Source organism: Aspergillus campestris (genome assembly GCF_002847485.1).
Source record: "Aspergillus campestris IBT 28561 chromosome Unknown P168scaffold_8, whole genome shotgun sequence".
Lineage (NCBI taxonomy): Eukaryota > Fungi > Ascomycota > Eurotiomycetes > Eurotiales > Aspergillaceae > Aspergillus > Aspergillus campestris.
In genome coordinates this window covers 475,497-498,587 of record NW_020194343.1, presented here as the reverse complement: position 1 = coordinate 498,587, position 23,091 = coordinate 475,497, and the positions used below count along the sequence as shown (strand labels likewise).

General features: G+C 53.1%; 7 protein-coding genes across 7 annotated transcripts; 4 read left to right on the top strand and 3 right to left on the bottom strand.

Annotated features, from left to right (window-relative positions):
- Nucleotides 1-608: 608 nt before the first annotated feature.
- On the bottom strand, nucleotides 609-1,600 carry P168DRAFT_282830 (nicotinamide/nicotinic acid mononucleotide adenylyltransferase; the record flags this gene model as incomplete). Its single annotated transcript, XM_024836006.1, has 3 exons — nucleotides 609-890; nucleotides 944-1,217; nucleotides 1,293-1,600. The coding sequence occupies 3 exons, from the start codon at nucleotides 1,598-1,600 to the stop codon at nucleotides 609-611; spliced, it is 864 nt and encodes a 287-aa protein (XP_024691649.1).
- A 1,624-nt stretch (nucleotides 1,601-3,224) lies between these two features.
- On the top strand, nucleotides 3,225-4,231 carry P168DRAFT_176170 (uncharacterized protein). The gene has a single exon (XM_024832920.1). The coding sequence runs from the start codon at nucleotides 3,398-3,400 to the stop codon at nucleotides 3,926-3,928; it is 531 nt and encodes a 176-aa protein (XP_024691648.1). The 5' UTR covers nucleotides 3,225-3,397; the 3' UTR covers nucleotides 3,929-4,231.
- On the top strand, nucleotides 4,006-10,070 carry P168DRAFT_282829 (HECT-type E3 ubiquitin transferase UFD4; the record flags this gene model as incomplete). Its single annotated transcript, XM_024836005.1, has 7 exons — nucleotides 4,006-4,088; nucleotides 4,213-4,548; nucleotides 4,615-5,410; nucleotides 5,485-7,123; nucleotides 7,178-9,622; nucleotides 9,671-9,820; nucleotides 9,874-10,070. 7 exons carry the CDS (start codon nucleotides 4,006-4,008, stop codon nucleotides 10,068-10,070), a joined length of 5,646 nt encoding a protein of 1,881 aa, XP_024691647.1.
- Nucleotides 10,071-10,347: 277 nt separating this feature from the next.
- P168DRAFT_282828 (PaaI family thioesterase) lies at nucleotides 10,348-11,633 on the bottom strand (the record flags this gene model as incomplete). Its single annotated transcript, XM_024836004.1, has 3 exons — nucleotides 10,348-10,374; nucleotides 10,442-11,347; nucleotides 11,616-11,633. The coding sequence occupies 3 exons, from the start codon at nucleotides 11,631-11,633 to the stop codon at nucleotides 10,348-10,350; spliced, it is 951 nt and encodes a 316-aa protein (XP_024691646.1).
- A 194-nt stretch (nucleotides 11,634-11,827) lies between these two features.
- Nucleotides 11,828-14,385, bottom strand: mak5 (ATP-dependent RNA helicase MAK5). The gene is made up of 3 exons (XM_024839517.1): nucleotides 14,093-14,385; nucleotides 12,816-14,042; nucleotides 11,828-12,756 (listed from the first exon to the last, which is right to left on the bottom strand). Exons 1-3 carry the CDS (start codon nucleotides 14,339-14,341, stop codon nucleotides 11,902-11,904), a joined length of 2,331 nt encoding a protein of 776 aa, XP_024691645.1. The 5' UTR covers nucleotides 14,342-14,385; the 3' UTR covers nucleotides 11,828-11,901.
- Nucleotides 14,386-16,695: 2,310 nt separating this feature from the next.
- P168DRAFT_291206 (putative DEAD/DEAH box helicase) lies at nucleotides 16,696-21,264 on the top strand. Its single transcript, XM_024837367.1, has one exon. It carries the CDS (start codon nucleotides 16,703-16,705, stop codon nucleotides 21,065-21,067), a length of 4,365 nt encoding a protein of 1,454 aa, XP_024691644.1. The 5' UTR covers nucleotides 16,696-16,702; the 3' UTR covers nucleotides 21,068-21,264.
- Nucleotides 21,265-21,656: 392 nt separating this feature from the next.
- P168DRAFT_255150 (tRNA methyltransferase TRM7) lies at nucleotides 21,657-23,071 on the top strand (the record flags this gene model as incomplete). The annotated part of the gene is made up of 1 exon (XM_024834444.1): nucleotides 21,657-23,071. One exon carries the CDS (start codon nucleotides 21,657-21,659, stop codon nucleotides 22,923-22,925), a length of 1,269 nt encoding a protein of 422 aa, XP_024691643.1. The 3' UTR covers nucleotides 22,926-23,071.
- Nucleotides 23,072-23,091: the final 20 nt, after the last annotated feature.

The window sequence follows — 23,091 nt, the reverse complement described above, 5'->3', positions numbered from 1 at the left end:
GGCTCTATCTAGAAGAGGAGATACCTAGGTAGGTAGTAGGTAGGTAGGGTACATGAATACATGTAAAATGAGGTAGTAAGGTGGGGGGTATTCTTTAAAACAAAATCAAGGCAAAACCATAGAAAAAACAAGCGCATACATAACAAAACATTCGCATGAGGGATGACAGAAGAAAGAACCAACGGCAGGGTACTGTCTATCCAGACCTTAAAATCTTCAACACAATACATTACTCGTGACATTGACTGGGTGGTCCAATAAAGTGGAATCGGAGGTTGGCAGGCAGGACAGTATCGTAGTAGAAAAGAATTGCCGATTTGAACCGTCCATCACGTGGGAACTGCGGGGAGAGGGGAGCCACGTCCTGCTGTGCCTCTGTTGGTGGGGAACCGGGTATTCTCGGACAGGGCTTTCGCCGCGTGAGGATCCAGTGGATGGAGACTCTATTTTTGCGTAGGTTTGAGGACTGGTAATATGGGTTGCCCTAGAAAACGAATGTAGGGACTGGGTGCGTTCTCTCCTTGGACCACGCGATCTCCCCACGCAACTATCGGCTCGACTTGACTCGATTGGGAATTAGAGGACCGGAATGCCAACGGCGAACGGCATCAGCCAGACTGGTTGGATTCCTGTTTTCCTTTGCCTTTGCCTTTGTCGGTGGTCGAGGCGGCCCCGTCGTCTTCGTACAGGTGGTGCTGCTCGATGTAGTGGATGACTGGCACTGGGATTAGATAGCGAACGCTCATCTCACGCCGGAGGAACAGCCGGATCTTCGTGCTGCTGACGTCGTTCTGGATGAGCTGCTGGATCACGTAGATATTGTCCTTCCACGGCTGCAACGCAGCCAACGCCTCGTCGATGTCGGTTCCGCTCCGTTCAACGATAAAAGACTGATATGAGTCAGAAAAGCGCCGGCAGTCACGGGGAAAAAAGAATAACTCACCCCATATTTGCCCAAAATGTGATCGAGATCCTTCTCGCTCCACACACCCGGCGTCGACATGGTGTGGATCAGATCTGCCCCGGCCAGCAGGGCAATCCGCACCGGTTTCCGAGTGCCATCTCCGACGTCGATACCCTGCCGTACGACGTTGATCTCATGGTCGAAGTGGTCCAGCACGAGCGCCGTGGGCTGGTATTCCTTCTGCATCGGTTCCCACGTATCGACCATCAGCCAATCGGACGTCTGGTCCACTGCAAGCTGGCACATAGCCACCCTATCCCAATCAAGCATCTCAGTCAGCATCCATGTATTCTACCCTCCGCACGAGAAACCCCAAGATCTATCTTACCGGTGCTCCGCACTGGCCAAGCCCGCCTTGCGATAGGCATCCGATACCGGAGAGAGATAACCCCCCACCATCTCAAAGTTGGTGCTAAATTTAACGTAGTCGCCGGCCATCTCGAACATGCGCAAGTGGAGATAGGTGATGGGAGAGAAGGACCCGCAGGCCACGAGGATGAGCGGCTCCTTGCTCGGATCATCCATCTTGCGCTTCAGGCGCAATTCCGGGAGTTTGTACTCGTCCATTGTGGCCGAGGCTTGGTGAACGGCGGACTGGTGGACGTCGTCGCTCTGTCCTCCAACCATGCTGGTCATGATTGCGAACGGGGAGGCTGAATGCGGGGGGGGGGAGCAAGGCCGAGTGGCGGGGGTCTGTAATCGGAGGGCGACCACGGCGGTGCCAAGATGGGGGAACAGTTAGGGTTTCAAGATTAGACGGACACTCAAGTTGAAACCCTCGGATCGGACGACATGTAGAGGAGCCGGATAATTTGAGAGAAAAAGGATATGGAGGTAAGAAGACACCAGAGAAGAGAGAGAAAAAATATGATGGAGAGGAAGAGACGGAATGGATGGAGTGGAATGCGGCGACTGGATGCAGGCAGGCAGGCAGAGATAAATTAATCAGCCGCCATCCGTGGGGAAGGGGGGGGGGTTACCTGGATTACCGTATTGTAATATAAATATTATATATTAACATCTCGAAGGTGGTAATTTGGTGACAGATTGTTACTCGGTGAGTCCCGGAAATGAAAATCACCTCATTCTTGTTTTCTCGCCAGTCGCTTATATTAACTATGGAGGAATCTATATGGTTGGATTCTTGAATATCTAGACAGTTCCTTCTGTTTTCTTTTGAGTTAATCCCAAATTGATCCCAACGAACTCTATAACTATCCCTTCATATTATACAAGTAGGTATTTGCATAGGACATCCACAGGCAGCTTGTTGATATACCAATACCCACCTACTGCCTATCTTGTATCTACACCGAAGACCCATACAACCTCGGGGATTCCCTCGGGAGTGCGATCTCAAAATTACACACGGTCTCCTACCAAAGAGCAACCGATGGATCGCTCCGTTCAGGGTCCCGGCCTACCTCGGCAAAGTCAACAGGGATGATCATTGTAACATTGATCCGATGAATGTCGACCTCCTTAAAACAAGCTCTTCTTTCCACCTGCGCGTATTGTACCCCGGATTGATTTCAAGTGGTCAGTCTGGCATTTCTTGCTAACTCCAAACAACGCACTTGATTCTACCACGATTGTAGTGGCGTCAGCGAGCTTGATCCCTCGACGCAAGGGACCCGCACGGACGGCGATAACGATCAATGCGCCCCGCAGATGCTGAGCAGGTCAGCAGGGTCAGTACTCAGTATGTCAACGGAAGTGTTCTGTCAACAATAAACTGATCTAAAGATGGAGAGAGAAAAAAAGGTCAAATGAAATACAATATATAGATTAAATCAAGTGAATGGACAATAGAAATAAAGCAAAATAAAGTAAAGAAAAGAGTACGATGATTGGATATCACTGTTTGCCTGAGAATTCAGGTTCGTGGAATTGCTGACGTCCTTTCTCCTCGTATATCGGTTGTTAAGGCCGGGATGATACTTAAGCTATTGATTGATATATGTGGCCACGATCGGTCCCGTATACCTAGTCCGGTAGATAGACAACGAATCCCCGAAAACAGTCCGATCTCAAGGTGGATCCGAGGTGGTTCGCACCCTGACCCTTCTGTCTGTCGAATGATCATATATTTTCTGTAGAAATACTCTCGGGTACCAGAGGAGAATGACTATATCCCCTGCGTTATTCGTGAGACAAAATGTCTACCTCATCGCATGAGACCTGGTATCTCTTCATCGTTGATCAGTACCGGCATCGCTGGTCGGAGATCGGAGAGGTAACCGCCGAAGGATTGTTCGGTTTAAAGCCACTGATGCGCATCGGGTCTATGAACAACCTTACGATAGCGTTAATTGAATGAACTGAAATTCCCCTGTAAGCCACACTGGACGAGAAGCATGTGTGTTATGACGATTGCGCTGGGTAGCTCCATGGATAGGCGAAGTCGCCAGGAGCATTCCACCCCACCAGGATATGACAGACAAGCTCGAAATATCTTCACCTAAACAACACTATTCACCATGTCGGAATATTATCAATCATATGAGCAGTGATAAACACCCTATGAGCCAACCAAAGTGGAGAGAAGTGAGGGGGCAGGAGGGTAGCAGTTGGACTGCGCTTGGTATACCTGACGTTCGCCGGAGTAGTAAGCGGTTGCTTCCTGAGGCGTCACCACCGCTTTCCCACGTCAACTACTACTATATCACACCCTCTTTCTTCTCTCCATCTTCCTCTTTCCTCGCCATCACTTATCTCTGCTCATCTACCCCGTCTTCTCAAACCAAAACCACTTCAATCTTTCCATTGATTTTGACCTTGTCTTGTATCTATTATCGATCTTACCCTTCTCTCTCTTGTCGGTTTGATTGTGATTGCCTCTGGTCCACTCGGTTCGGTCTTGCGGCCATCTGCTATCTCCTGACCAACGCTTCCATCACTAAACTCCCCCTCGACAATCCCACCCTTTGCCCGTCTCCTCTACTCTCGGTCTTCATCCCCTAGAGTCAATGGATGGCAGGTTGATCAGTCTTTACTGACGAGCGAGCACTCCCGATCCAGCTCTCGTTAGCGATCAACATATGGCCAGACAACGGCCCAACATTCACCGCCAGGACCCTCTTGAGGACTCATCCGCTGCGCCCTCCTCCGCCACTGCCGCCAGGTATATTCCACATCTCCTTGTCTTCCCTCGTCCTGTTTGAGCAGTTTGACTCGACCTCGCCTCCTTTGATCCCTGGGTGCCCATTCTCGTCATCCGGCTTCCCTCCCAAAAGTCCTCCCACCAGGCCCCTCTTCCCTCATTCAACCTCCACTGTCCTCGTTCCTCAAGTCTCAGCTGCTCATGTCCTCCAGGGTCACTCGCTCCGCTGCGAGACTAGCTGCCGAACCCCCTCCTTCCGGCACCAGTTCCTCTTCCGCAACCCCCGCCGCTGGTTCGGCCTCGACGAGGAAGCGCAAGGCCCCGCCCGAAGCGACCCACCCGTGCCCGCCGCCGGACAGCCAACTTCGTCCTCTCCGCCCCAGAGGAACAAGAGACAGCGGCGTACATCTCCCAAACCAACTCCGGCTCCTGTGGCGTCGAGCCGCAGCACCAGAAATCGCCCAGCTATGTCCCAGCCTGGGTGAGTGCCGCTTTTGACCCCTCACCATTTCCCGTGCTTGTTGGCTAACCGCTTCGTCCTTGACAGTCCGAGTTCCGACCCCGCGGAGGAGACTCCGAAGAATCAACCATCGCCCCCTGCATCGCGGAGGAAGTCCAACAGAAACGGCAAGCTCGCACAAGGTAAGGGAACGCTGAAATCACCACTAGGGCGGTTCTGCGACGGGCAAACTGACACAGCTGCAACAGAGCGTCCTTCCACCGCCCAGTCCCCACCACCCCGCCGACATAAGAAGCGTTCACCCCGAAACAACCCGGACGTGTTTATGAAAGAAGCGGACGAGGACGTGGAGGGGGAAGAGCATGGCGAAGAACATGATTCTTCTCCGCCAAGTGATAGTAACGACGGCACAAACCCATCAGGCATCGATGATGAGGAAGGGGATCTCTTTCATAACAGTTTGTTTGGGTCACGCAGCCCCCTCGGGCTTCAAAGTACGCTCAGAGCCTTGAGTGGTATGATGTCGGGCATGTCTTCCCGCTTACGGGAAATTCTGAGCAATCTGAGAGCCAAAGAAGATCCCTCCCTCCAGCTGATTGCTCTGCAGGAGCTGTCAGATCTCCTGCTCGTATCTAATGAGGACAATCTGTCGGGCCAGTTTTCCCCGGATCCGTATGTAAAAGAATTGGTCGCGTTGATGCAGCCGAATGACTTTGGCGAGGAGAACCCTGAGATCATGCTCCTGGCGTGCCGTTGTTTGGCCAATCTGATGGAGGCTTTGCGTGGTTCGGTGGCCAATGTCGTCTATGGCGGCGCCGTGCCGATTCTTTGCCAGAAGTTGCTGGATATTCAATTTATTGACCTGGCAGAACAGGCTCTGAGCGTGAGTTTCATGAACCATGATCCTTATTTCCCCTACCGCGCTGTGGATTTGGACCATACTGACATCCGTTACAGACTCTTTCCAAGATTTCCGTGGACTTCCCAGCATCTATCGTCCGGGAGGGCGGGTTGACGGCCTGTTTGACATATCTGGACTTCTTCCCGACAAGCACCCAGCGAACGGCAGTCACAACGGCGGCTAACTGCTGTCGCAATCTGCCCCACGATTCATTCCCTGTCGTACGGGATGTCATGCCAACCCTCCTGAACGTCCTTTCAAGCAGCGATCCCAAGGTTGTCGAGCAGGGGTGCCTCTGCGTGTCTCGGATTGTGGAAAGTTTCAGGCATAAGCCCGAGAAGCTCGAGGAGCTCATCGAGCCTGCGATGCTGAAGGCCGTCCTTCGTCTGCTGTTACCGGGCACAACCAACTTGATTGGCCCGCACATCCACACGCAGTTCCTTCGTGTCCTGGCGATCACATCGAAGGCCAGCCCTCGACTGTCAATGGAGTTGCTTAAGATGAATGTGGTTGATACCCTGTACCAAATCTTGACGGGCGTGTCGCCGCCGGAGAATTTGGATGACACCGCTGTCAAAATGGACAGTGTCCTTGTCATGCAGGCACTGATCCACCGCCCCAGGGAACAAGTCTTTGAAACTTTGAACGTCATCTGTGAACTCCTTCCTGGGGTTCCCAGTCGTGCGCCAATTTCGTCGGTAGATCCGTGGCTCGGTAACCCTCTGGACAACGACACAGCCCTGGGGCTGAAGTCCCCCAAGGCCAAGGAATCTGCCGAGAAGCGACGAGCCCTGTTGATGGACTGCAAATCTGAGCTCAAGCGCTTTGCCATGATTTTGCTGCCAACCTTGACCGACGCGTATTCGAGCACAGTCAACCTGGAGGTCCGCCAGAAGGTCCTGATCGCCCAACTCAAGATCCTGCATCATTTGGACTCTAGTGTCATCGAAGAGGCCCTGCGGACTGTGCCTTATGCGTCATTTCTGGCCGCAATCCTGTCGCAAAAGGACCATCCGTGCCTTGTTTCGTTGGCGCTTAGGTGCTCGGAGCTGCTCTTCCAACGATTGGAAAACGTTTATCAACACCAATTCCACCGGGAGGGTGTCGTCGCGGAGATCTTCAAGCTGGCAGAAGAGCCCCTGTCTGCAGAGAAGCAGGCCAAGGATACCGGGGACACAGCGACTGCGGGAACCATGGACACTTCGGAGGATTCTCACCAGCAAGACAAGCCGGAGGCTGCCGAGCCGGATGCCCACACCGAAGCCCACGGCGGCGCCGACGATGATGTCCACGACGACGACTACGATGAGCAGGAGGATCATGACGAGGACAATGATGACATGTCCGAGTCTGACGAGAGTTCTTCCTCCTTCTCTGGGCCGGTGCCGTCAACCCGGATTGATGATGCCATGAATGACCTCGTAGTCCGCGATGCTCGCGCGTTCGTCGAGCTCTACGAAGCTAGTCAGGGCCGGGACATGCGGAGCAAGGCCTTGGAGATTCTAGAGGAGCTGAAGAGTCTCGCGACCGACATCGAAGCTTGTTACCTGAAGGGTGCCGGCGGAGATGGTCTCTCGCTTTTCAAGAAGTTGGCCACATACTTCGATGGAGATGCGTTGGAAAGCATCACCAGCTCCGAGTTGCTCAGCTCTGGAATAATCAAAGTCCTTTTGGACGTTTTTGGCGACTTCCAAGGTAAGTTTGCACATTCTTTCTGGGGTACAAGCCCAGTGCTGACCATCTCACCAGAGCCGTCGATGCGTGAGGCTCGTGCTGCGTTTTTGCAGGCTTTTATGGGGACAAATATCTCAGCAAAGGCCCAGAGTCAGAGTACGGCCACTACCCCATTTAGTGTACTTGTCCAAAAGTTGCAAGACTTGCTCAGCCGGACTGAGCATTTTGAGGTGGCTACGGTTAGCCACAACTCGCTGGAGAACACGCGCAGCAACGCTGCGTACATGCTAGGAAAGCAGCTGAGACTTCGGTTGGTGGCGGAGGACGAGTCTGACATCCCCCGCCCTTATCGAAACATCATGGTCTCTATCCACGCCATCGCGACTTTCAAGGCGCTGGATGATTTCCTTCACCCGCGAATTAGCCTTTCGGAGCGACCCAAACCGTCACGCAACCGCGAGACTATCCTTTCCCAGATTGCTAATGCAGCACGGCTCCGGGATCAGTTGACCGGAAACATGGAACTCTCCGGGGGTGAGACCTCGTCCTCACTTCCTCAGCCGTCCGGAAGTACAGGCCGACCTCCCCGTCCGGACGATCCCAACTCCGGTACCAAGGAGTCGTCGAACGAGAGTCGTGACCGTAGCTCCAAGTCTAGGCGATCTGGCCGGCACCAAGCCACCGAAGGCGACGACGACGAACCTCTCGAGTGCGCCGATGAAAGGCAGTTGAGTGAGGACGAGGATGAGGATGACGAGGGCGATGACGAAGAGTTAAACGCCATTGTGGATGACTTTGACGACGATATCTCAGAGGACCCAACCCATGACCCCACCGCGGTGAACATGGAAGTGGCCTCGACTGGGAAAGTGACAGCGCGCAAGGAGGACGGCACCCGCATTGCGACACCGTCGCAGTCTACGCCCGCTTCCAAGCCATCCTCGGGGCCTAGCTCGGGAATGCATCCAAGGGCAAGCGGCTCACTGGCCACGGCCGGCCGCCCATTCTCTTCTTACGCCGCTGCGATGGCTTCGATTCCTAACGACTGGCACATCGAGTTTACCGTGGACGACCGACCTGTTACGAGCGAGACAACCGTTTACCGCGCTGTCCATCATAACCGTGACCATCGGGACGCCAACCCACGCAATGTGTGGTCTGCCATTCACACCGTTAAGTTCAAGCGTGTCCCTGGTCCCCCACCTCCGGAGTCCTCTATCTCGCCCGATCCCTCGCGATCTGCTGCGGACGAGGAGCGCAACGAGATGCCGCACTCCCTCAGCCAAGAGACAACCACCGCATCTATCCTTCGTCTGCTCCGTGTCCTGCACGAGATGAACACAACGCTGGACGATATTGTCGCCGAGACGAAGGAGTTGGGCGCACTCAAGCCCGAGCCACTGGCCCAGTTCATCAATACGAAACTCACGGCCAAGCTCAACCGGCAATTGGAGGAGCCGCTCATCGTAGCAAGTAATTGTCTTCCCAGCTGGAGCGAGGATCTCGCCCGTCTTTTCCCCTTCCTGTTTCCGTTTGAGACTCGTCACCTCTTCTTGCAATCGACCGCCTTCGGCTACTCGCGGGCGATGATGCGGTGGCACAACTCCCAGGAGGGCGAGGACAGACATGACCACCGGCGGGACGACCGACCATTCTTGGGACGTCTCCAGCGCCAGAAGGTGCGAATCTCGCGTAGTCGCATCCTGGAGTCTGCCATGAAGGTCATGGAGCTGTACGGGTCGTCGCCCAGCGTCCTAGAGGTTGAATATTTCGAAGAAGTCGGGACGGGACTGGGACCTACTCTGGAATTCTATTCCACGGTTTCGAAGGAGTTCTCGAAGAAGAAACTCAAAATCTGGCGGGAGAATGACTGCCGCAACTCGGAAGAGTACGCATTCGGCAAGCGGGGGTTATTCCCATCGCCAATGAGTGAAGAGCAAGCTGAGTCGGACGCCGGGAAGAAGCAGCTGCAACTGTTCAGGATCCTTGGCAAGTTTGTTGCACGCTCGATGCTTGACTCCCGGATCATCGATGTCTCGTTCAATCCCGCCTTCTTCCGCATCGCTAATAGCTCTAACTCCGTGGTCCCGTCTCTCGGCACGGTCAAAGCCGTTGACCAAGATCTGGCCAATTCGCTTCTCCTGCTGAAGCGGTTCGCTAACGCCAAGACTGCCATTGAAAAGGACCACAGTCTCTCGGATACGCAGAAAGAACAGGCGCTCCAGAAGGTCGAGGTGGACGGGGTCAATGTCGAGGATCTCAGCCTCGACTTCACTCTTCCCGGATATCCCTCGGTGGAATTGATCAAGGGTGGATCTGATATCTCCGTCACCATTGACAACGTGGATACGTACGTGGACCGCGTGGTCGATATGACGCTGGGCAGCGGCGTACGACACCAAGTGGAGGCATTCCGCAAAGGATTCTCGCAAGTGTTCCCCTATGCGGCGCTTCGAACCTTTACGCCTAGCGAGCTGATCATGCTATTTGGTCGAGCGGAGGAAGACTGGACGATCGAGAGTAAGTTTGCGTCCATGGTTTGGAGTGATGATTTACTGACGCTAGCAGCTCTCACGGATTCGATCAAAGCGGACCATGGGTTCAATATGGATAGCCGCAGCGTGCGCAATCTCCTGCAGACCATGAGCGAGTTGAGCGCGCAGCAACGACGGGAATTCCTGCAATTCGTTACTGGTAGCCCGAAGCTTCCGATTGGAGGTAAAATTGACAACCGCCCTGGGTTCTACATAAGCTAATACATCTCTCTACAGGATTCAAGAGTCTCACCCCCATCTTCACGGTGGTGTGCCGGCCCAGCGAACCGCCTTATACACCAGACGACTACCTGCCGAGCGTGATGACTTGCGTGAACTACCTCAAGTTGCCGGACTACAGCAGCCTGGACGTGCTCCGCGAGCGGTTGACCGTGGCCATCAAGGAAGGCCAAGGGGCGTTCCACCTTTCTTAAAGCTAAGCTGCATGCGGGGTACGTTAGAACAAAAGAGATTTCAAGTATTACTTCATCTACGCGTGGAATTGTTTTGCTGGTGGATATTGTGCACTCAGGATTTCATCATTACTATCTTTGTGATGTTCATTATTTCAAGGTTAGGCGGGAGTACGCGGATCTGATTTCTGGTAGATAGAAACGAAAGTACATGATGCTTATTAGTCTATGTGTAGTGTATATTCTATGTCTATTTTTGAGCCCCTCCAGATACTACCTCATTAATCAGTTGCGTCAATCAGTTGCGGTACAACGGAACAATCGACTATAAACCAGTTAGCACAAGACCACCAAAAGACGGGAAGAAGAAGAAGAAGGAAGAAGGAACCTACATCCGCAAACTTCGGCTCCACAAACAACGCCCTCCCCTCAGCAACAACAACATCCTCCTCCCCAGCCCCAGCATCCGCCCCCTCCCTCTTCAACATCGTCAAATCCCCGCGCACCCAAGCCTTCCGCCCCTCAACCTTCACCGTCTCCGCCTTCAGCAAAAACAACCGGCCCGGAATGCCCGGCTTCCTGAAATCAACATTCAGATTAGCAGTCATGCCAAGCCCGCTCGTCAACGACGCAGAGACGCAGCGCGCGAAGGCCTCGTCGAACATGACTGTTAGCAGGCCGCCGTGCACGTAGCCCGGGTGGCCGCCGAGGTTGTTGCCGATGTGGAAGATGGTGTGGGTTGTTGATTGGGTGTGGCCTTGGCCTTCTTGGGTGGTGGTGGAGGAGGAGGAGGGGGAAGTGGCCCAGACGTAGGGGGGCACTGTGAGGCGCGTGGGGCCCGAGAGTGTCCCTGCGACGAGGTGGTTCTGGCGGAGCGGGAGCGGGATGGTGCGGTGGGGGCGGGATTCGGTGAAGAGGGGGTTTTGGCGGAGGGATTGGGTGATGGGGTGGGTTGAGATGAGGGATTCGATGTGGGATTCTTCGGTGGTTTGGGTGGTGGTGGTGGTGTTGATTGAGGGGGTGGCGGGGAGATTGGAATGAGGGGGTGGAAGCGTGCGAGGCGGAGGGCGTGGGATCCTGGGCGACTGCTGAGGCGGAGATCTTGACTGTTCGTTTTTGGAGGAGTCCTTGGATTGGAGAGAGGTGTGTGGTGGTGGATGGGAGGGTTGGTCGGGAGCGCAGGGTGCGCGTGAGGGTTCCGGGTAGAGACATTGTGCTTGTCGTTTCTTTCTGTTTTCCCTTTCTTGAGATATTATAGTGTGGTGTTGAGAGGTCTGTGGTGTTGTGAGTTGTATGGTCTATAGTAGGACGTAGATATGTCTATCCTACCTTGTTGTATATCAGCCGGAGATATGTACAAGGAATCAACCACACTGCAAGAAAGCAACCTTTTGAGTCCCGCCAAAGCACAAACGAGCTTAATCTAAAGACATAAAAAAAAACCGGAAACAGAAACGAAAGGAAAAGAAAAAAAAATTAGAGATAAGCCACAGTGGAGCTGACCAGACTCCTCCTGAGTGAACTAGATTGGATAAATTGTCTAGATCTAGGAAAATTCGACCACACCAGGCAGTGGATCGGCATCCCGAGTGGGGCGACTCGGGTTCCCGATTTCCGACTTTCCCGAGTCCCGTGGCACTGTCATCCTTGCCTCGGTACCAGGTTTCGGGTGGCGGCCCTATGTACTTTGACGTTCCCTTGGCGTGTCTTATTTTTGATTATAACTTTAGAACAGCTGGATTGGTGGGACTGGGATAAGGTATCTTAGATTTTGTTCAGTTAATATAATATGAATGTAAACCCCATCGACTAATTTTAATGGTATCTCTTGCATATGCTGGAATATGTGTCACTAAAATCCCAACGGATCCACTTGTCCCAAAAAGCTCTGATTGCCCTCGCCCCGCAGCAGGGCTTCGATATCCACACGCCCAGAAGTCAGATACTTCTCGCTGACGCCGACGTTGACACGCTGCGACAGCAGGTGGTTCAGCTCGGCGCGAATGCCGGCCAGCTCAGCCTTGCTGACGCTGCCGGCCTCGCGTTGCCGCTGCTCACGACCACCTCCCCGTCCACGGGGCCGGCTCTGGGCGTCCTCCAAGTCGTCACTGTCGTAGTCGACTCCGAGATCCTCCGCCGCCTTGCGGAGCCAGTTGTCCTCTGCCGTAATCTTTTCCTTGGCGATATTCGACTCCGTCAACTTCGACGCTAGGACCACCCGCTGCTTGACGCGGCCCACTACTCGGCGGTCTAGCTCCAGCGACTCGAGGGGCATGCTCTTGGCGTCGCCCCTGCGGGCATGCACCTTGGCTGCCAGACGGATAACGCTCGTCATCTCCTCCGGCGAGCAGATGATGACGCTCTTTCCGGATGCGCCTGCACGCGCGGTACGACCGGACCGATGGACGTAGGCGTCAGCGGCGCGGGGCGCGTGGTAGTGGACGACGAATTCGATTCCTTTGATATCGAGACCGCGGGCGGCGACGTCCGTGGCGACGAGGATGGAACCTGGGTCGGCTGTCGGCGAGGAGAACTTCTCCACGGAGCGGAGACGGGCCTTTTGAGCCATGGAGGAGTGCAGCGCGAGGGCGGGAAGCTTGAGCGCTTGCAGGAGTTGGGTGAGTCGGCGCACGGCGGAGATGGAGTTGGTGAACACTAGGGTGCGGTGTTTGGGATGGTAGAGCATTAGGGTGTAGAGGTAGAGGTCCTGGTAGAATGGTCAGTAATGAGTTCATGGTGGATGGTGATGGCTGTATGTTTCCTTACCTTTTCCATTGCAGGGCACTCGACGATGCCTTCCTTGAGACCCTCGGCCATCTGCGAAGCAGGGTTCGCGTCGATGAACTTGGGCTTCTCTTCGCGGAAGTTGAGCTTCTTCAATAGATACTCCATGGACTCCTGGGTGCTCATGACATCGCCTCCCGACCACTGGCCCTTGCCGGCTAGCTTCTGCTGCAAGTCGCGGTGGAATGTCGCCGAGAACACCAATGTCTGCCGCTCGTCGCGAGGGTTTTCTTCCTCGGACGCCGCCTCCTCACCTTCCGGGGTCTCGTCCACCTCCACACGGTCGAGCGCATCGAGAATCTCCGTAGCTTCCTTGAAGTGGCCCTGGCTCAGCAGCCGATCCGCCTCATCAACCACGACATATTTGATCTGCTGCATCTTACGGATCAACCCGGTTCCCGTACGGAGGACCTCCCACAGTCGACCGGGAGTTCCGATGACGATATCAGCTCCAACCAGCAGACGTTGCTGTTTCTGCACGGACAGACCACCGGTCAGGAGCGCGATTCGAGCATTGGCTCCCGGGGCATTGTTGTTCAGCTCTCCAATGTGCTTTGCCAGCTGGTGGGCCAATTCTCTCGTTGGGGAAAGAATCAGAGCCAGAGGTGGCCGTTCCGTCTTGTCCGACTTCTTTCCCTCTCGATCCCGTCTCCGCTCTAGGTAGTGCTGTAAGAGCGGAATGCCAAAGGCCAGGGTTTTTCCGGAACCCGTCGAGGCTTTTCCCACGACGTCGTGGCCCTTCAAGATCTGTGGAATGCAGGACTTTTGAACAGTGGTTGGGGTGCTGAACTTCATCTTTGAGAGACTGGTGAGGATCTCCGGGGCGAGACCGAGCGACTCCCACTCGGAGACGTCCACACCGTCGTCTTCTTCCTCGTCTTGTAGCGCTGCGAAGGATAGCCCCGGTTTGATGCTTTTATCGGCATTATTCGCAAGTTTCGCTTTCGCTTCTCTCTTTGGATTCTTCTTCTCTTTCTTCTCTTTCTTTCCGGTTTCCTGGCTTTCCTCAGGCTTGGCGTCCTTTGCTTTCGGTTTCCGCTTGGTGTCGTCCTGGCCCTTGTCATCTTCGGTCACTGGCACATCCTCCGTCGCGTCCCCGTCGACAGCATCATCATCATCATCACCAAAGCCGCTCCATTCGTCGTCGGAGCCACTCTCCTCGGCTGATTTTTGTTTCAAGATGGAGTTCTTAGGTTTCCCTGGTTTGGCCTGGCTTTTCGTTAGCACCGTGCACTCACCGCCGGTATTGGATCCCATACCTTGAACTTGATCTCTCCGATACCATCCGGTCGCACGATATCGACCCCTTCGATTTCCTCCAAACCAAAGAAGCCTTCCGTATCCTCCATGCGATCAGGGAGATCCACGGACGACCAGTTGAGATCGTTCATTCCCACGATCTCATCCCCGCTCTCATTTCCATTCGAGACATGCGTAGAAGAGCCCTTCGTTTTCTTTTTCGACTGAAGCGCCGACCCCTTGGGGTCTCTACGTCGTTTCTGACCCATGACTGAATGGTATTAGGGCGCGAGAGGTGTTGAGGTCGAGGAATTTCCCAAATGCAATGCGCGCGGTTGAAACAGACAGCGGCAGAAAAAAAAGAAAAAAGTTCTCCGCCCTGCAGAAACTCTGTCGTCAATTACCGCTCTTTCGACCGCCTGCCTATTCCGTCAGAGGAGACGGGAGCCCTGATGTCAGGTGACACTGTCCACAACGGGTCTAGCGCGACCTGAACCCCATATCACTTCACTTCTGATGTATGTCAAGTTCGTTGCACACGAGTTAGCCTTGCACTGGCCCTCCATCACTCCGCAGCTCATTAGGTATCTCTGCTGTGGCGTCTGGGGTGTGTGGCTATCAATCTCATGTCTCATTCGCTAAAATCTGGCGTGAAGCTCCGCAGTTCACTTATGATTCGTGGGAGCTAGGCCACCACAGCGCCAGCTCCCTGGTAATAGCAAATAAATTAAATACTCTTCCTCGATGTGGTTCTATGTCAGTGGCTAGAAGTTTATATGGTCACGACAGTGGAACACGAGAAATGATGGGGTGTCTGAGTAACATGCGGACATGAGCTTATACTTCATGACCTACGTATATATGACATGGCGATCCCATCAAATATCCCGCGTCTCGTTATTGCGAGGGGAAATAGGAAGTATATCCGGGTATCTGATACCAAGAATCAGTTGATACCCAAGGCTGAATCTAAGAGGGCATGGTATAACCTGGTTGCTGCCCAAGACTGGCGTTATTTCGCAGTGATGGCACAGGTAGCTGTGCCGCTCAGGTTGAGTGACTGTTTGTCTTGTACGCACAGCGTGTTTCACGGCCTGAGGCTACAAGTGTAAACGCCTATTTTATCTTTCGCTTTCCCTCCCCAAATTGTCTAACCTCATCTTCCACCTCCACTGCATTCAATCCATCAAATCTAGTCTCAGTTGACGGGTGTTTGGCTTACATTGTCTTTGTAACTGCTTCATTGTACCAGAGTACTTTTCCTGATACCTCAGCATCGGTCTGTGCACCTGCCTTGCAGACCTCTGGATACTGTCTCATCAAAGTCTAGTAATCAAAATCATGACTGACTCCCAGAATCTCGTGGGGTGGTGAGTCCTGGGTCCATAAAGCTGGCTTAGTATCCTGATGCTGATTACATGCACGAATAAGGTACAACGAACTCCCATCGCGGACCCTGGACCTGGTCGGGGACTACGCGGGAAACGAGCTGTTTCTGATCGAAGGCGATTCAATATTATTGCATTGTTTTTCTGAGAAACAGCTGGATTTTTCACCCGGGTTCCAGCTGCTCCATGCCACCTACCTTGTCGAACGGTTTCTCTCCCAGCTGTACCAGAGGAAGTGCAACTTCCACATCGTCTTTCTCTCTACACATTCCCAGGCGTGTATCCCCCGGGATGTCGATGAGACACAGTGGCCGAAATACTTGCTTGCACGCGAAGCTATACTCCAACACCTGGAGCAGACCTTACCTTCTACAGCTCCGTCGATTTGCATCAAGCGGTTCAAAACCTACAACTGCCAGCAATTTGAGGATTACCTCGCCTCGGTAGGGGCGTACTTCATAATGTGCCATGATGGTGCAAGTACAAAAGCAGCCAAGAGCCTTCATCTGACACTGGATGAAGATTTAGATGGCGTTTCGCTCTCCTATCCATCAACCAGGTATTCCACCGTTTGGCCAACAGCTTTGCTTCTGCGATCTATGATTCATTGGTCTATCTGTCATGGATATAATGTCGCCTTGCTGAACAACTTAGAGTGTCATGACACAAAGGTCAGTATTCTTTCTTGTATGTATAGCTCATAGCTTACCACTATAGGTCATTACCGTGGTTGTCGAGGGCTCTGCGACGCATGCACGACAGCTTTTTCAATTGACAACCATTTCCTCCAATTCTACATCTGACAATTCGTCATCTGGGTCCGAATTGGAGGAGTCTTCCGCTTCTGACACGGTCACCACGCTTGACAGTAGGAGATGTCGATCAGTCACGACTGGCTTCAACCAGCGCTTGGACCTCACCAAGTTGGCGGAATTATCCGAAATCATTTACAGCAAATTGTCTATCAGCCTGACGCAGCGTGAATGGATGATGGTTTTGTCGCTGGCTGCAATACTAGAAACCAGACGCCCCCAAGATTACATCCTCGCAGCACGGGCTATGTTGGTGCATGTGCTTATCCTACAGGACTGTAGGTTGTGTGACCGGTCATGCGATCCTACCATCACACAGATAGGCCAAAATTTTTTGAAACACTATACCCAAATAGCTCTGGGAATCATCTCATCGCCGATGTGGCAAGACTTGCTTAAGAAAAAGACACCATGTTGTGATACCGCAGACATGATTGACGGACGACTATTCTTTGAGGTCCTGTCGACGCTGGAGCACATGAATGTTGAGGACATTTTGAGTCCGTCTGCATCTGCAAAGTTTGACATGATCATGAATCTTCTGGGAGACCAGTGCGGAATTAATTTGATCCAAGACGGAAAGCCTCGACAGGCCAATGAAACCCGACAATCTGTGGTACCCAACACCGGTCACCAACCTGTACTCGTTTCTGTTCTCCCTTTCAGCAATCCGGTGTTGGACCCCCATCTGAAGGATATTTCCCTCGCAGCCGACAATCACAATGAGGAAAAAGACCCCGGTGCGGTGTCTCAAGTCTTCCGAGAAATCAGCCACTGGCACAACCACAAAAGACTGCTGAACACAAATGGGATGAAGGATATGACGGATTGGCAACGTACGAGAGCTATTCGCCGGAACCAACGCTTCATGATCGAGATGAGAGATTATGCCAAGAGCCTCACCGGGGGGCACCTTGAACCTCAGGTAATTGCAGGTGTACCCAGCAAACAACAGCATAAACTAAACCATTCGAAACCGACATCTACTGCTAAGGCAGCGGGGAATGAGCGCACACACGAACAAAATCATAAACGGCACGGTCGTTCTAAACCAGGGCCTTCTACTAGAGAGCAAATAGCCGCCGCTCAGAAGGCGGAGGCAGCTCGCAAATCGGTCCACAAGCACATGGCGCAGTGGAAATATAAGAGCTCGGAATTCCAACAGAAGGAAAGTCTCATGGAGCGTTACCTGGAAGCTAGGAAGTTCCTGAATGGGCTAGACAGCTCAAAAAGACAGGTTCTGGAAGCAGAGGTGTTGACATACACCGTGGCCACATTGCTCGAAATATGGGCGCGGCGTTGTAGTTCCCATAGGAGAAATGACTCCACTCACATAGTCGCCTTGATATGGAACGCAATTTTGCGAATTGCAAAGCTGAAGAAAGGAGTCACCGAGGAGATCGCCAAATCCATCAGAAAGACCATCGAATCCTTGAAGCTTCCCGTCATTGATATCGCATCTCAAGGCAACGAAAAACTTTCTTTCCGGTTTCCTTCACTGTCTGACATGGGTGGCAACCTTGCTATTGAGCTATCGCCGGTTGAGTTCCAGCTCATGCATGCAGGGCCTTATTTCGACCGCAGCATGGGCTCACGAGTAGACCCACGTGTTCCCGACTTTGAACCGGATGAGTGGCAGCGCAAGATTCTGGATTTGATTGATGCCCGGAAGAGCCTCTTTGTGGTGGCTCCTACCAGCGCCGGCAAGACATTTATCTCGTTTTACGCAATGAAACAAGTCCTTGAAGACAGCGAAGACGGGATCCTGGTCTACGTTGCCCCGACCAAAGCCCTCGTGAATCAGATTGCTGCAGAGATAATGGCCAGATTCTCCAAGAGCTATAAAACTCCCGGGAAGTCTGTGTGGGCAATCCATACGCGTGACTACCGTATCAATAATCCCGTGGGATGTCAGGTGCTGATCACAGTACCCCATATTCTCCAGATCATGCTGCTGGCACCAGCTCATGCAGACTCATGGTCTTCCCGGATCAAACGGATTATCTTTGACGAGGTCCATTGCATAGGGCAAGCAGATGATGGAGTTGTTTGGGAACAGCTACTTCTTCTCGCCCCGTGTCCTATCATCGCACTTTCAGCGACGGTGGGAAACCCCAAAGAATTCAACAACTGGCTTAGTCTTACACAGGAATCTAACGGCCATGAGCTAGAACTAGTCGAGCACAAGGCGCGTTGGTCGGATTTGAGAAAGTTCGAATTTCACCCACCGCACAGTTTTTCTTTCAATGGCTTTTCTAAATCGAATGGATTGAACGCGCTCGGGCTAGATGCCAGCACACATATGGCTTTTCTACACCCTGTCGCAAGCCTGATTGACAAGTCTAGGGGTATCCCAGATGACTTGACTTTGGAGCCACGGGATGGTTTATCGCTCTGGAAGGCCATGAACAAGTATCAAACTGTCGAATTCCCGCTCGATCTGTCTCTAGACCCCGCGGAGTCTTTGCCAAATGTCGTCTCGAAAGCTGATATCATCAAGTGGGAGACTAAGCTGAAGGCTGTGTTGAAGCAATGGATGGCCAAAAGCGGATCACCATTCGATGCAGTCTTGAATGAATTGTCGTCCCAAGTGCCACTAGCAAGGGCTTCCAATGATAATACCCAAAAACCTGGGCTTTCCCGCGAAGTGAAGCAAGGTAGCATCCTGAGCACTACGCTTCCTTTGATCTGTGCACTCCACGACCAAGGCGCGCTTCCGGCATTGATATTCAACTATGATCGAAGGAAATGCGAGCAAATCTGTGAAACAATAATCGGTGAATTGCAGCAGGCCGAAGATAACTGGAAGTCCACCAGCACGGCGTGGGCAGAAAAAGTCACCAAATGGGAGGCGTGGAAGGAAAGCCAGCAGAAACTAGCCAAGGCCAAATCACCGACGAAGACCAAAAAAAGAAGTTCAGATAATGACGAAAACATGTCAAAAGACGAGCAGGCAAGAGAGGAAGCTTCCACCGAGTCAAGCCCATTTGCATCTTTCGACCCCGAGGCGCCACTGGCTCGCTTTTCCCTAGCTGACGAGAGAAAGCTTTTATATTCTGAGTTTGAGGTTCTCGCAGAAGAATTGAAAGGCCGCCTCGTCCCGTCGTGGCTTATTGATGCCCTAAGACGGGGGGTAGGCGTCCACCACGCCGGTATGAACCGTAAGTATCGACAAGTCTGCGAGATGCTTTTCAGGAAAGGTTACCTGCGAGTTGTGATCGCAACAGGGACGCTGGCCTTGGGAATTAACATGCCCTGCAAAACTGTTGTTTTCGCCGGCGATTCCGTGTTCTTGACAGCTCTCGGGTTTCGCCAGGCGGCCGGCCGAGCTGGGCGCCGAGGCTTTGATGTCCTTGGAAATGTCGTCTTTCAAAACGTTTCCCACGCCAAAGTATGTCGTCTGCTGAGCTCGAAACTGCCGGATCTCAATGGTCATTTTCCGATCACGACCAGCTTAGTCTTGCGGCTGTTCATTCTCCTTCATCAATCGAAGCAAGCCCCGTTCGCTGTCAAGGCAATCAATTCAATTCTTTCGTGCCCCCGCATCTATCTCGGGGGGCCTGAATCGAAGCATACCGTGTTGCACCACTTACGCTTTTCGATTGAATACCTTCGTCGTAACCATCTCTTAGATGAGGCGGGGGCTCCCTTGAATTTTGCTGGAACTATATGCCACCTCTATTATACGGAAAATTCGAGTTTTGCATTCCATGCTTTGCTTAGTGGAGGATATTTCCACCGTCTCTGCAAAGATGTCCACAAAAATCCAGAAAGAGTTCTTCGCATTTTGATGCTGGTCATGGCGAATTTGTTCGGACGGCGCCATATTCGACCATCCATTCTCGAAGCCCAACGGGCGGTGATGGTGGACTCGCCTTCGATAGTGTTTCTCCCTGCATTGCCTACGGACGCGGCAGAGATCTTACAGGCCCACAATAAAAAGACACTGGACATCTATTCGGCATACGTTACTACATTTGTCGACCAACATATCACCGAGCCAGATTGCATTCTACCGCTGTCGCATGTCAAGGTTGGAGGAGACAAGTCTGCCGAAGAATTGAGTCCTTCTCTTGCATTGCTACCCCCTACAAAAGTCAACTCCGCATTCGTTGCTCTCTCGGGACATCGCGATTATTGGAACAGCATTCCAGATCTTTGCAAGAAAGTACGCAGTGGAGTATGGCTCGAGCAAAATGTCGTTCCTCACGTAGGGATAACCGACGATGGAATGGGTCCGTTGAACGCCTACCTGTACGATTTCTTCCGCCACGGTGATGTTCATGCCTTGGAGACGGCCAACATGATTCGCAAAGGCGATATTTGGTTTGTGTTGAATGATTTCTCGCTTGTTCTCGCCACGATCGCTACGGCCTTGGAAAATTTCTTCAAACAGTCGCCCGACACCGACGACTTTCAAAGTGCCACCGGCAGCGGTGAAGCATATGAAAATGAGCTGGAAGATGAACTCATGAAAGATGGGCCTAATCCCGAGATGCCGAAGCAAGGTGATCGATCACGAGTCTCTGGTTGTGACAAGACATCAGCTTCCTTCTCTGTCTCGTCGGTCAAACCTAAGAAGAACAAAGCGAAAGTGGCCGATAGCTGGGAAGACGAGGTCGATGACAGTTCAACGGAAAAAGAAGAATATTCCAAAGATCCCATCAGCTCGATAGAAGAGGATAATACCGGAGAGGATTTCAGACCCCAAGAGGGAGGGTTGAGGGAGGTCCTGGTGGCGTTTCGGATGCTGCAGAGCGAGTTTAACGTGAAGTTTAGAGCCATGTTTGCATAATTGCGTCTGATATGTGCCACCTAGCAGATACATTGTGAGATTGGAACTTTATCTTGGCTATTGCTTTAACTCCTGCCGAATCATGGAGTTGCCCATGTCGGATCCGGCATGATATGCCGCCGTCTTTTGCCTACGTGTTGGCAGTTGATCATGGATTGTATATCAATGCTCAAATAATATGAAAATGTCAAACCTGTACCTTGGAGGAGGCAGCATAAGCTAGTCAGTTATGAATTGGACCAAGCGTTCTATAATGTTGTTTTCGGAAAAGCAAATGAGGAAAACCGGATGCGTTTGCTGGTATACTAGCATAGCATAATTTAGAAAAAGAAAAGGTTTTAGCGGTACAAGCGAGTCCAACCCGTGGATGCGCAAAAGTGAGATAGTTGTCGACTATACTAAGATTTGAAGCTATTCAAGTTACGAAGTATATATATCGACTAGTCCGAAATAGGCTAGCGCGTTATATTGCCGACAATTTTGCAGTCCTACCCGACCGCCCGCCTCTAATCTTATCGCCCGCCATCGTTCACTCAATCTAGAATTTCTCCAATTTCAAACCCTACCGGTCCAGTCACAGCTTGCGACGATGGGAAAGTCATCTAAAGATAAGCGCGACGCCTATTATCGGCTCGCCAAGGAGCAGAATTGGCGGGCCCGCTCCGCGTTCAAATTGATCCAGATCGACGAACAGTTCGACCTCTTCGAGCATGAGGACCCAGACCAGGTAACACGGGTGGTCGACCTGTGCGCCGCTCCCGGCAGCTGGAGCCAAGTCCTCAGTCGAGTCCTGATCAAGGGAGAGAGTTTCGGCCGGAGAGCGTGGGTAGAGAAACAGCGCAGAGAGCAACAAGCGCTAGCAGAGGCCGCCGCCGGAGCGACAGAAAACCAGACCAATGGAGAAGACACGCCCGAGCTGAAGCCGCGCAAGAACGTCAAGATCGTCTCCATCGACCTGCAGCCCATGGCGCCACTCGAAGGCATCACGACGCTTAAGGCGGACATCACCCACCCCTCCACCATCCCGCTTCTCCTCCACGCGCTAGACCCGGAGGCCTACGACTCGGCTTCTCTTTCCTCGACCCAGCGCCAACCCAACCCCGTCGACCTCGTCATCTCGGACGGCGCCCCCGACGTCACGGGTCTCCACGATCTCGACATCTACATCCAGTCGCAACTCCTGTACGCGGCACTAAACCTCACGTTGGGTGTCCTCCGCCCCGGCGGCAAGTTTGTCGCCAAGATCTTCCGCGGCCGCGACGTGGACCTCCTCTACGCGCAGCTGCGCACGGTATTCGAGAAAGTCAGCGTCGCCAAGCCGCGCAGCAGCCGCGCCAGCAGTCTGGAGGCCTTCGTCGTGTGCGAGGGGTTCATCCCGCCGGCGATCCACGACGGCCTGCGGGGCATGGAAGCGCTGAAGAGCCCGCTGTTCGGGGGAGCCGCCATGCCGAGCTCACTGTCCGCGGACGGGAACCTCGCGGTGGAGATGACGGACGAGGATGCGATGGATGCGGCGCCTCCGGCCGCACTGGCCGTTTCGTCGACGGGCGCCGACGGGAAAACGGAGGTCCGCATGCTCCACGCCGACTCACACGCCTCGTCGACTGCCGAGCCGCTCGCTCAGAAGCTCGTTCCCGAGAAGTTCGCGGTCGAGAACCGCTGGATCCCGCGGTTCATCGCCTGCGGGGATCTGTCTTCGTGGGACTCGGATGCGTCGTACACGCTGCCGCCGGACCATGTGAGTTTGGATCCGGTCCAACCGCCCATGGCGCCCCCTTACCGGCGGGCGTTGGAGCTGCGGAAGCATAAGGGCGGGGCGTATGGGAAAACGAAGCTGGGGGCTGTTGGGCGGGCGTGATCCTCCCAAGGTTTACATGATGTTTACGATGATTTTCTTTACAGGTTCGGTTTAGGGTCGGTTAGCCGACTGAAAGACGGGTGCTTGGCATGAGTAACGGCAAGTATATACACTATTATGTATAGAAAGGACGCATATACTTTGATAGACTTGCATTCACATGGAA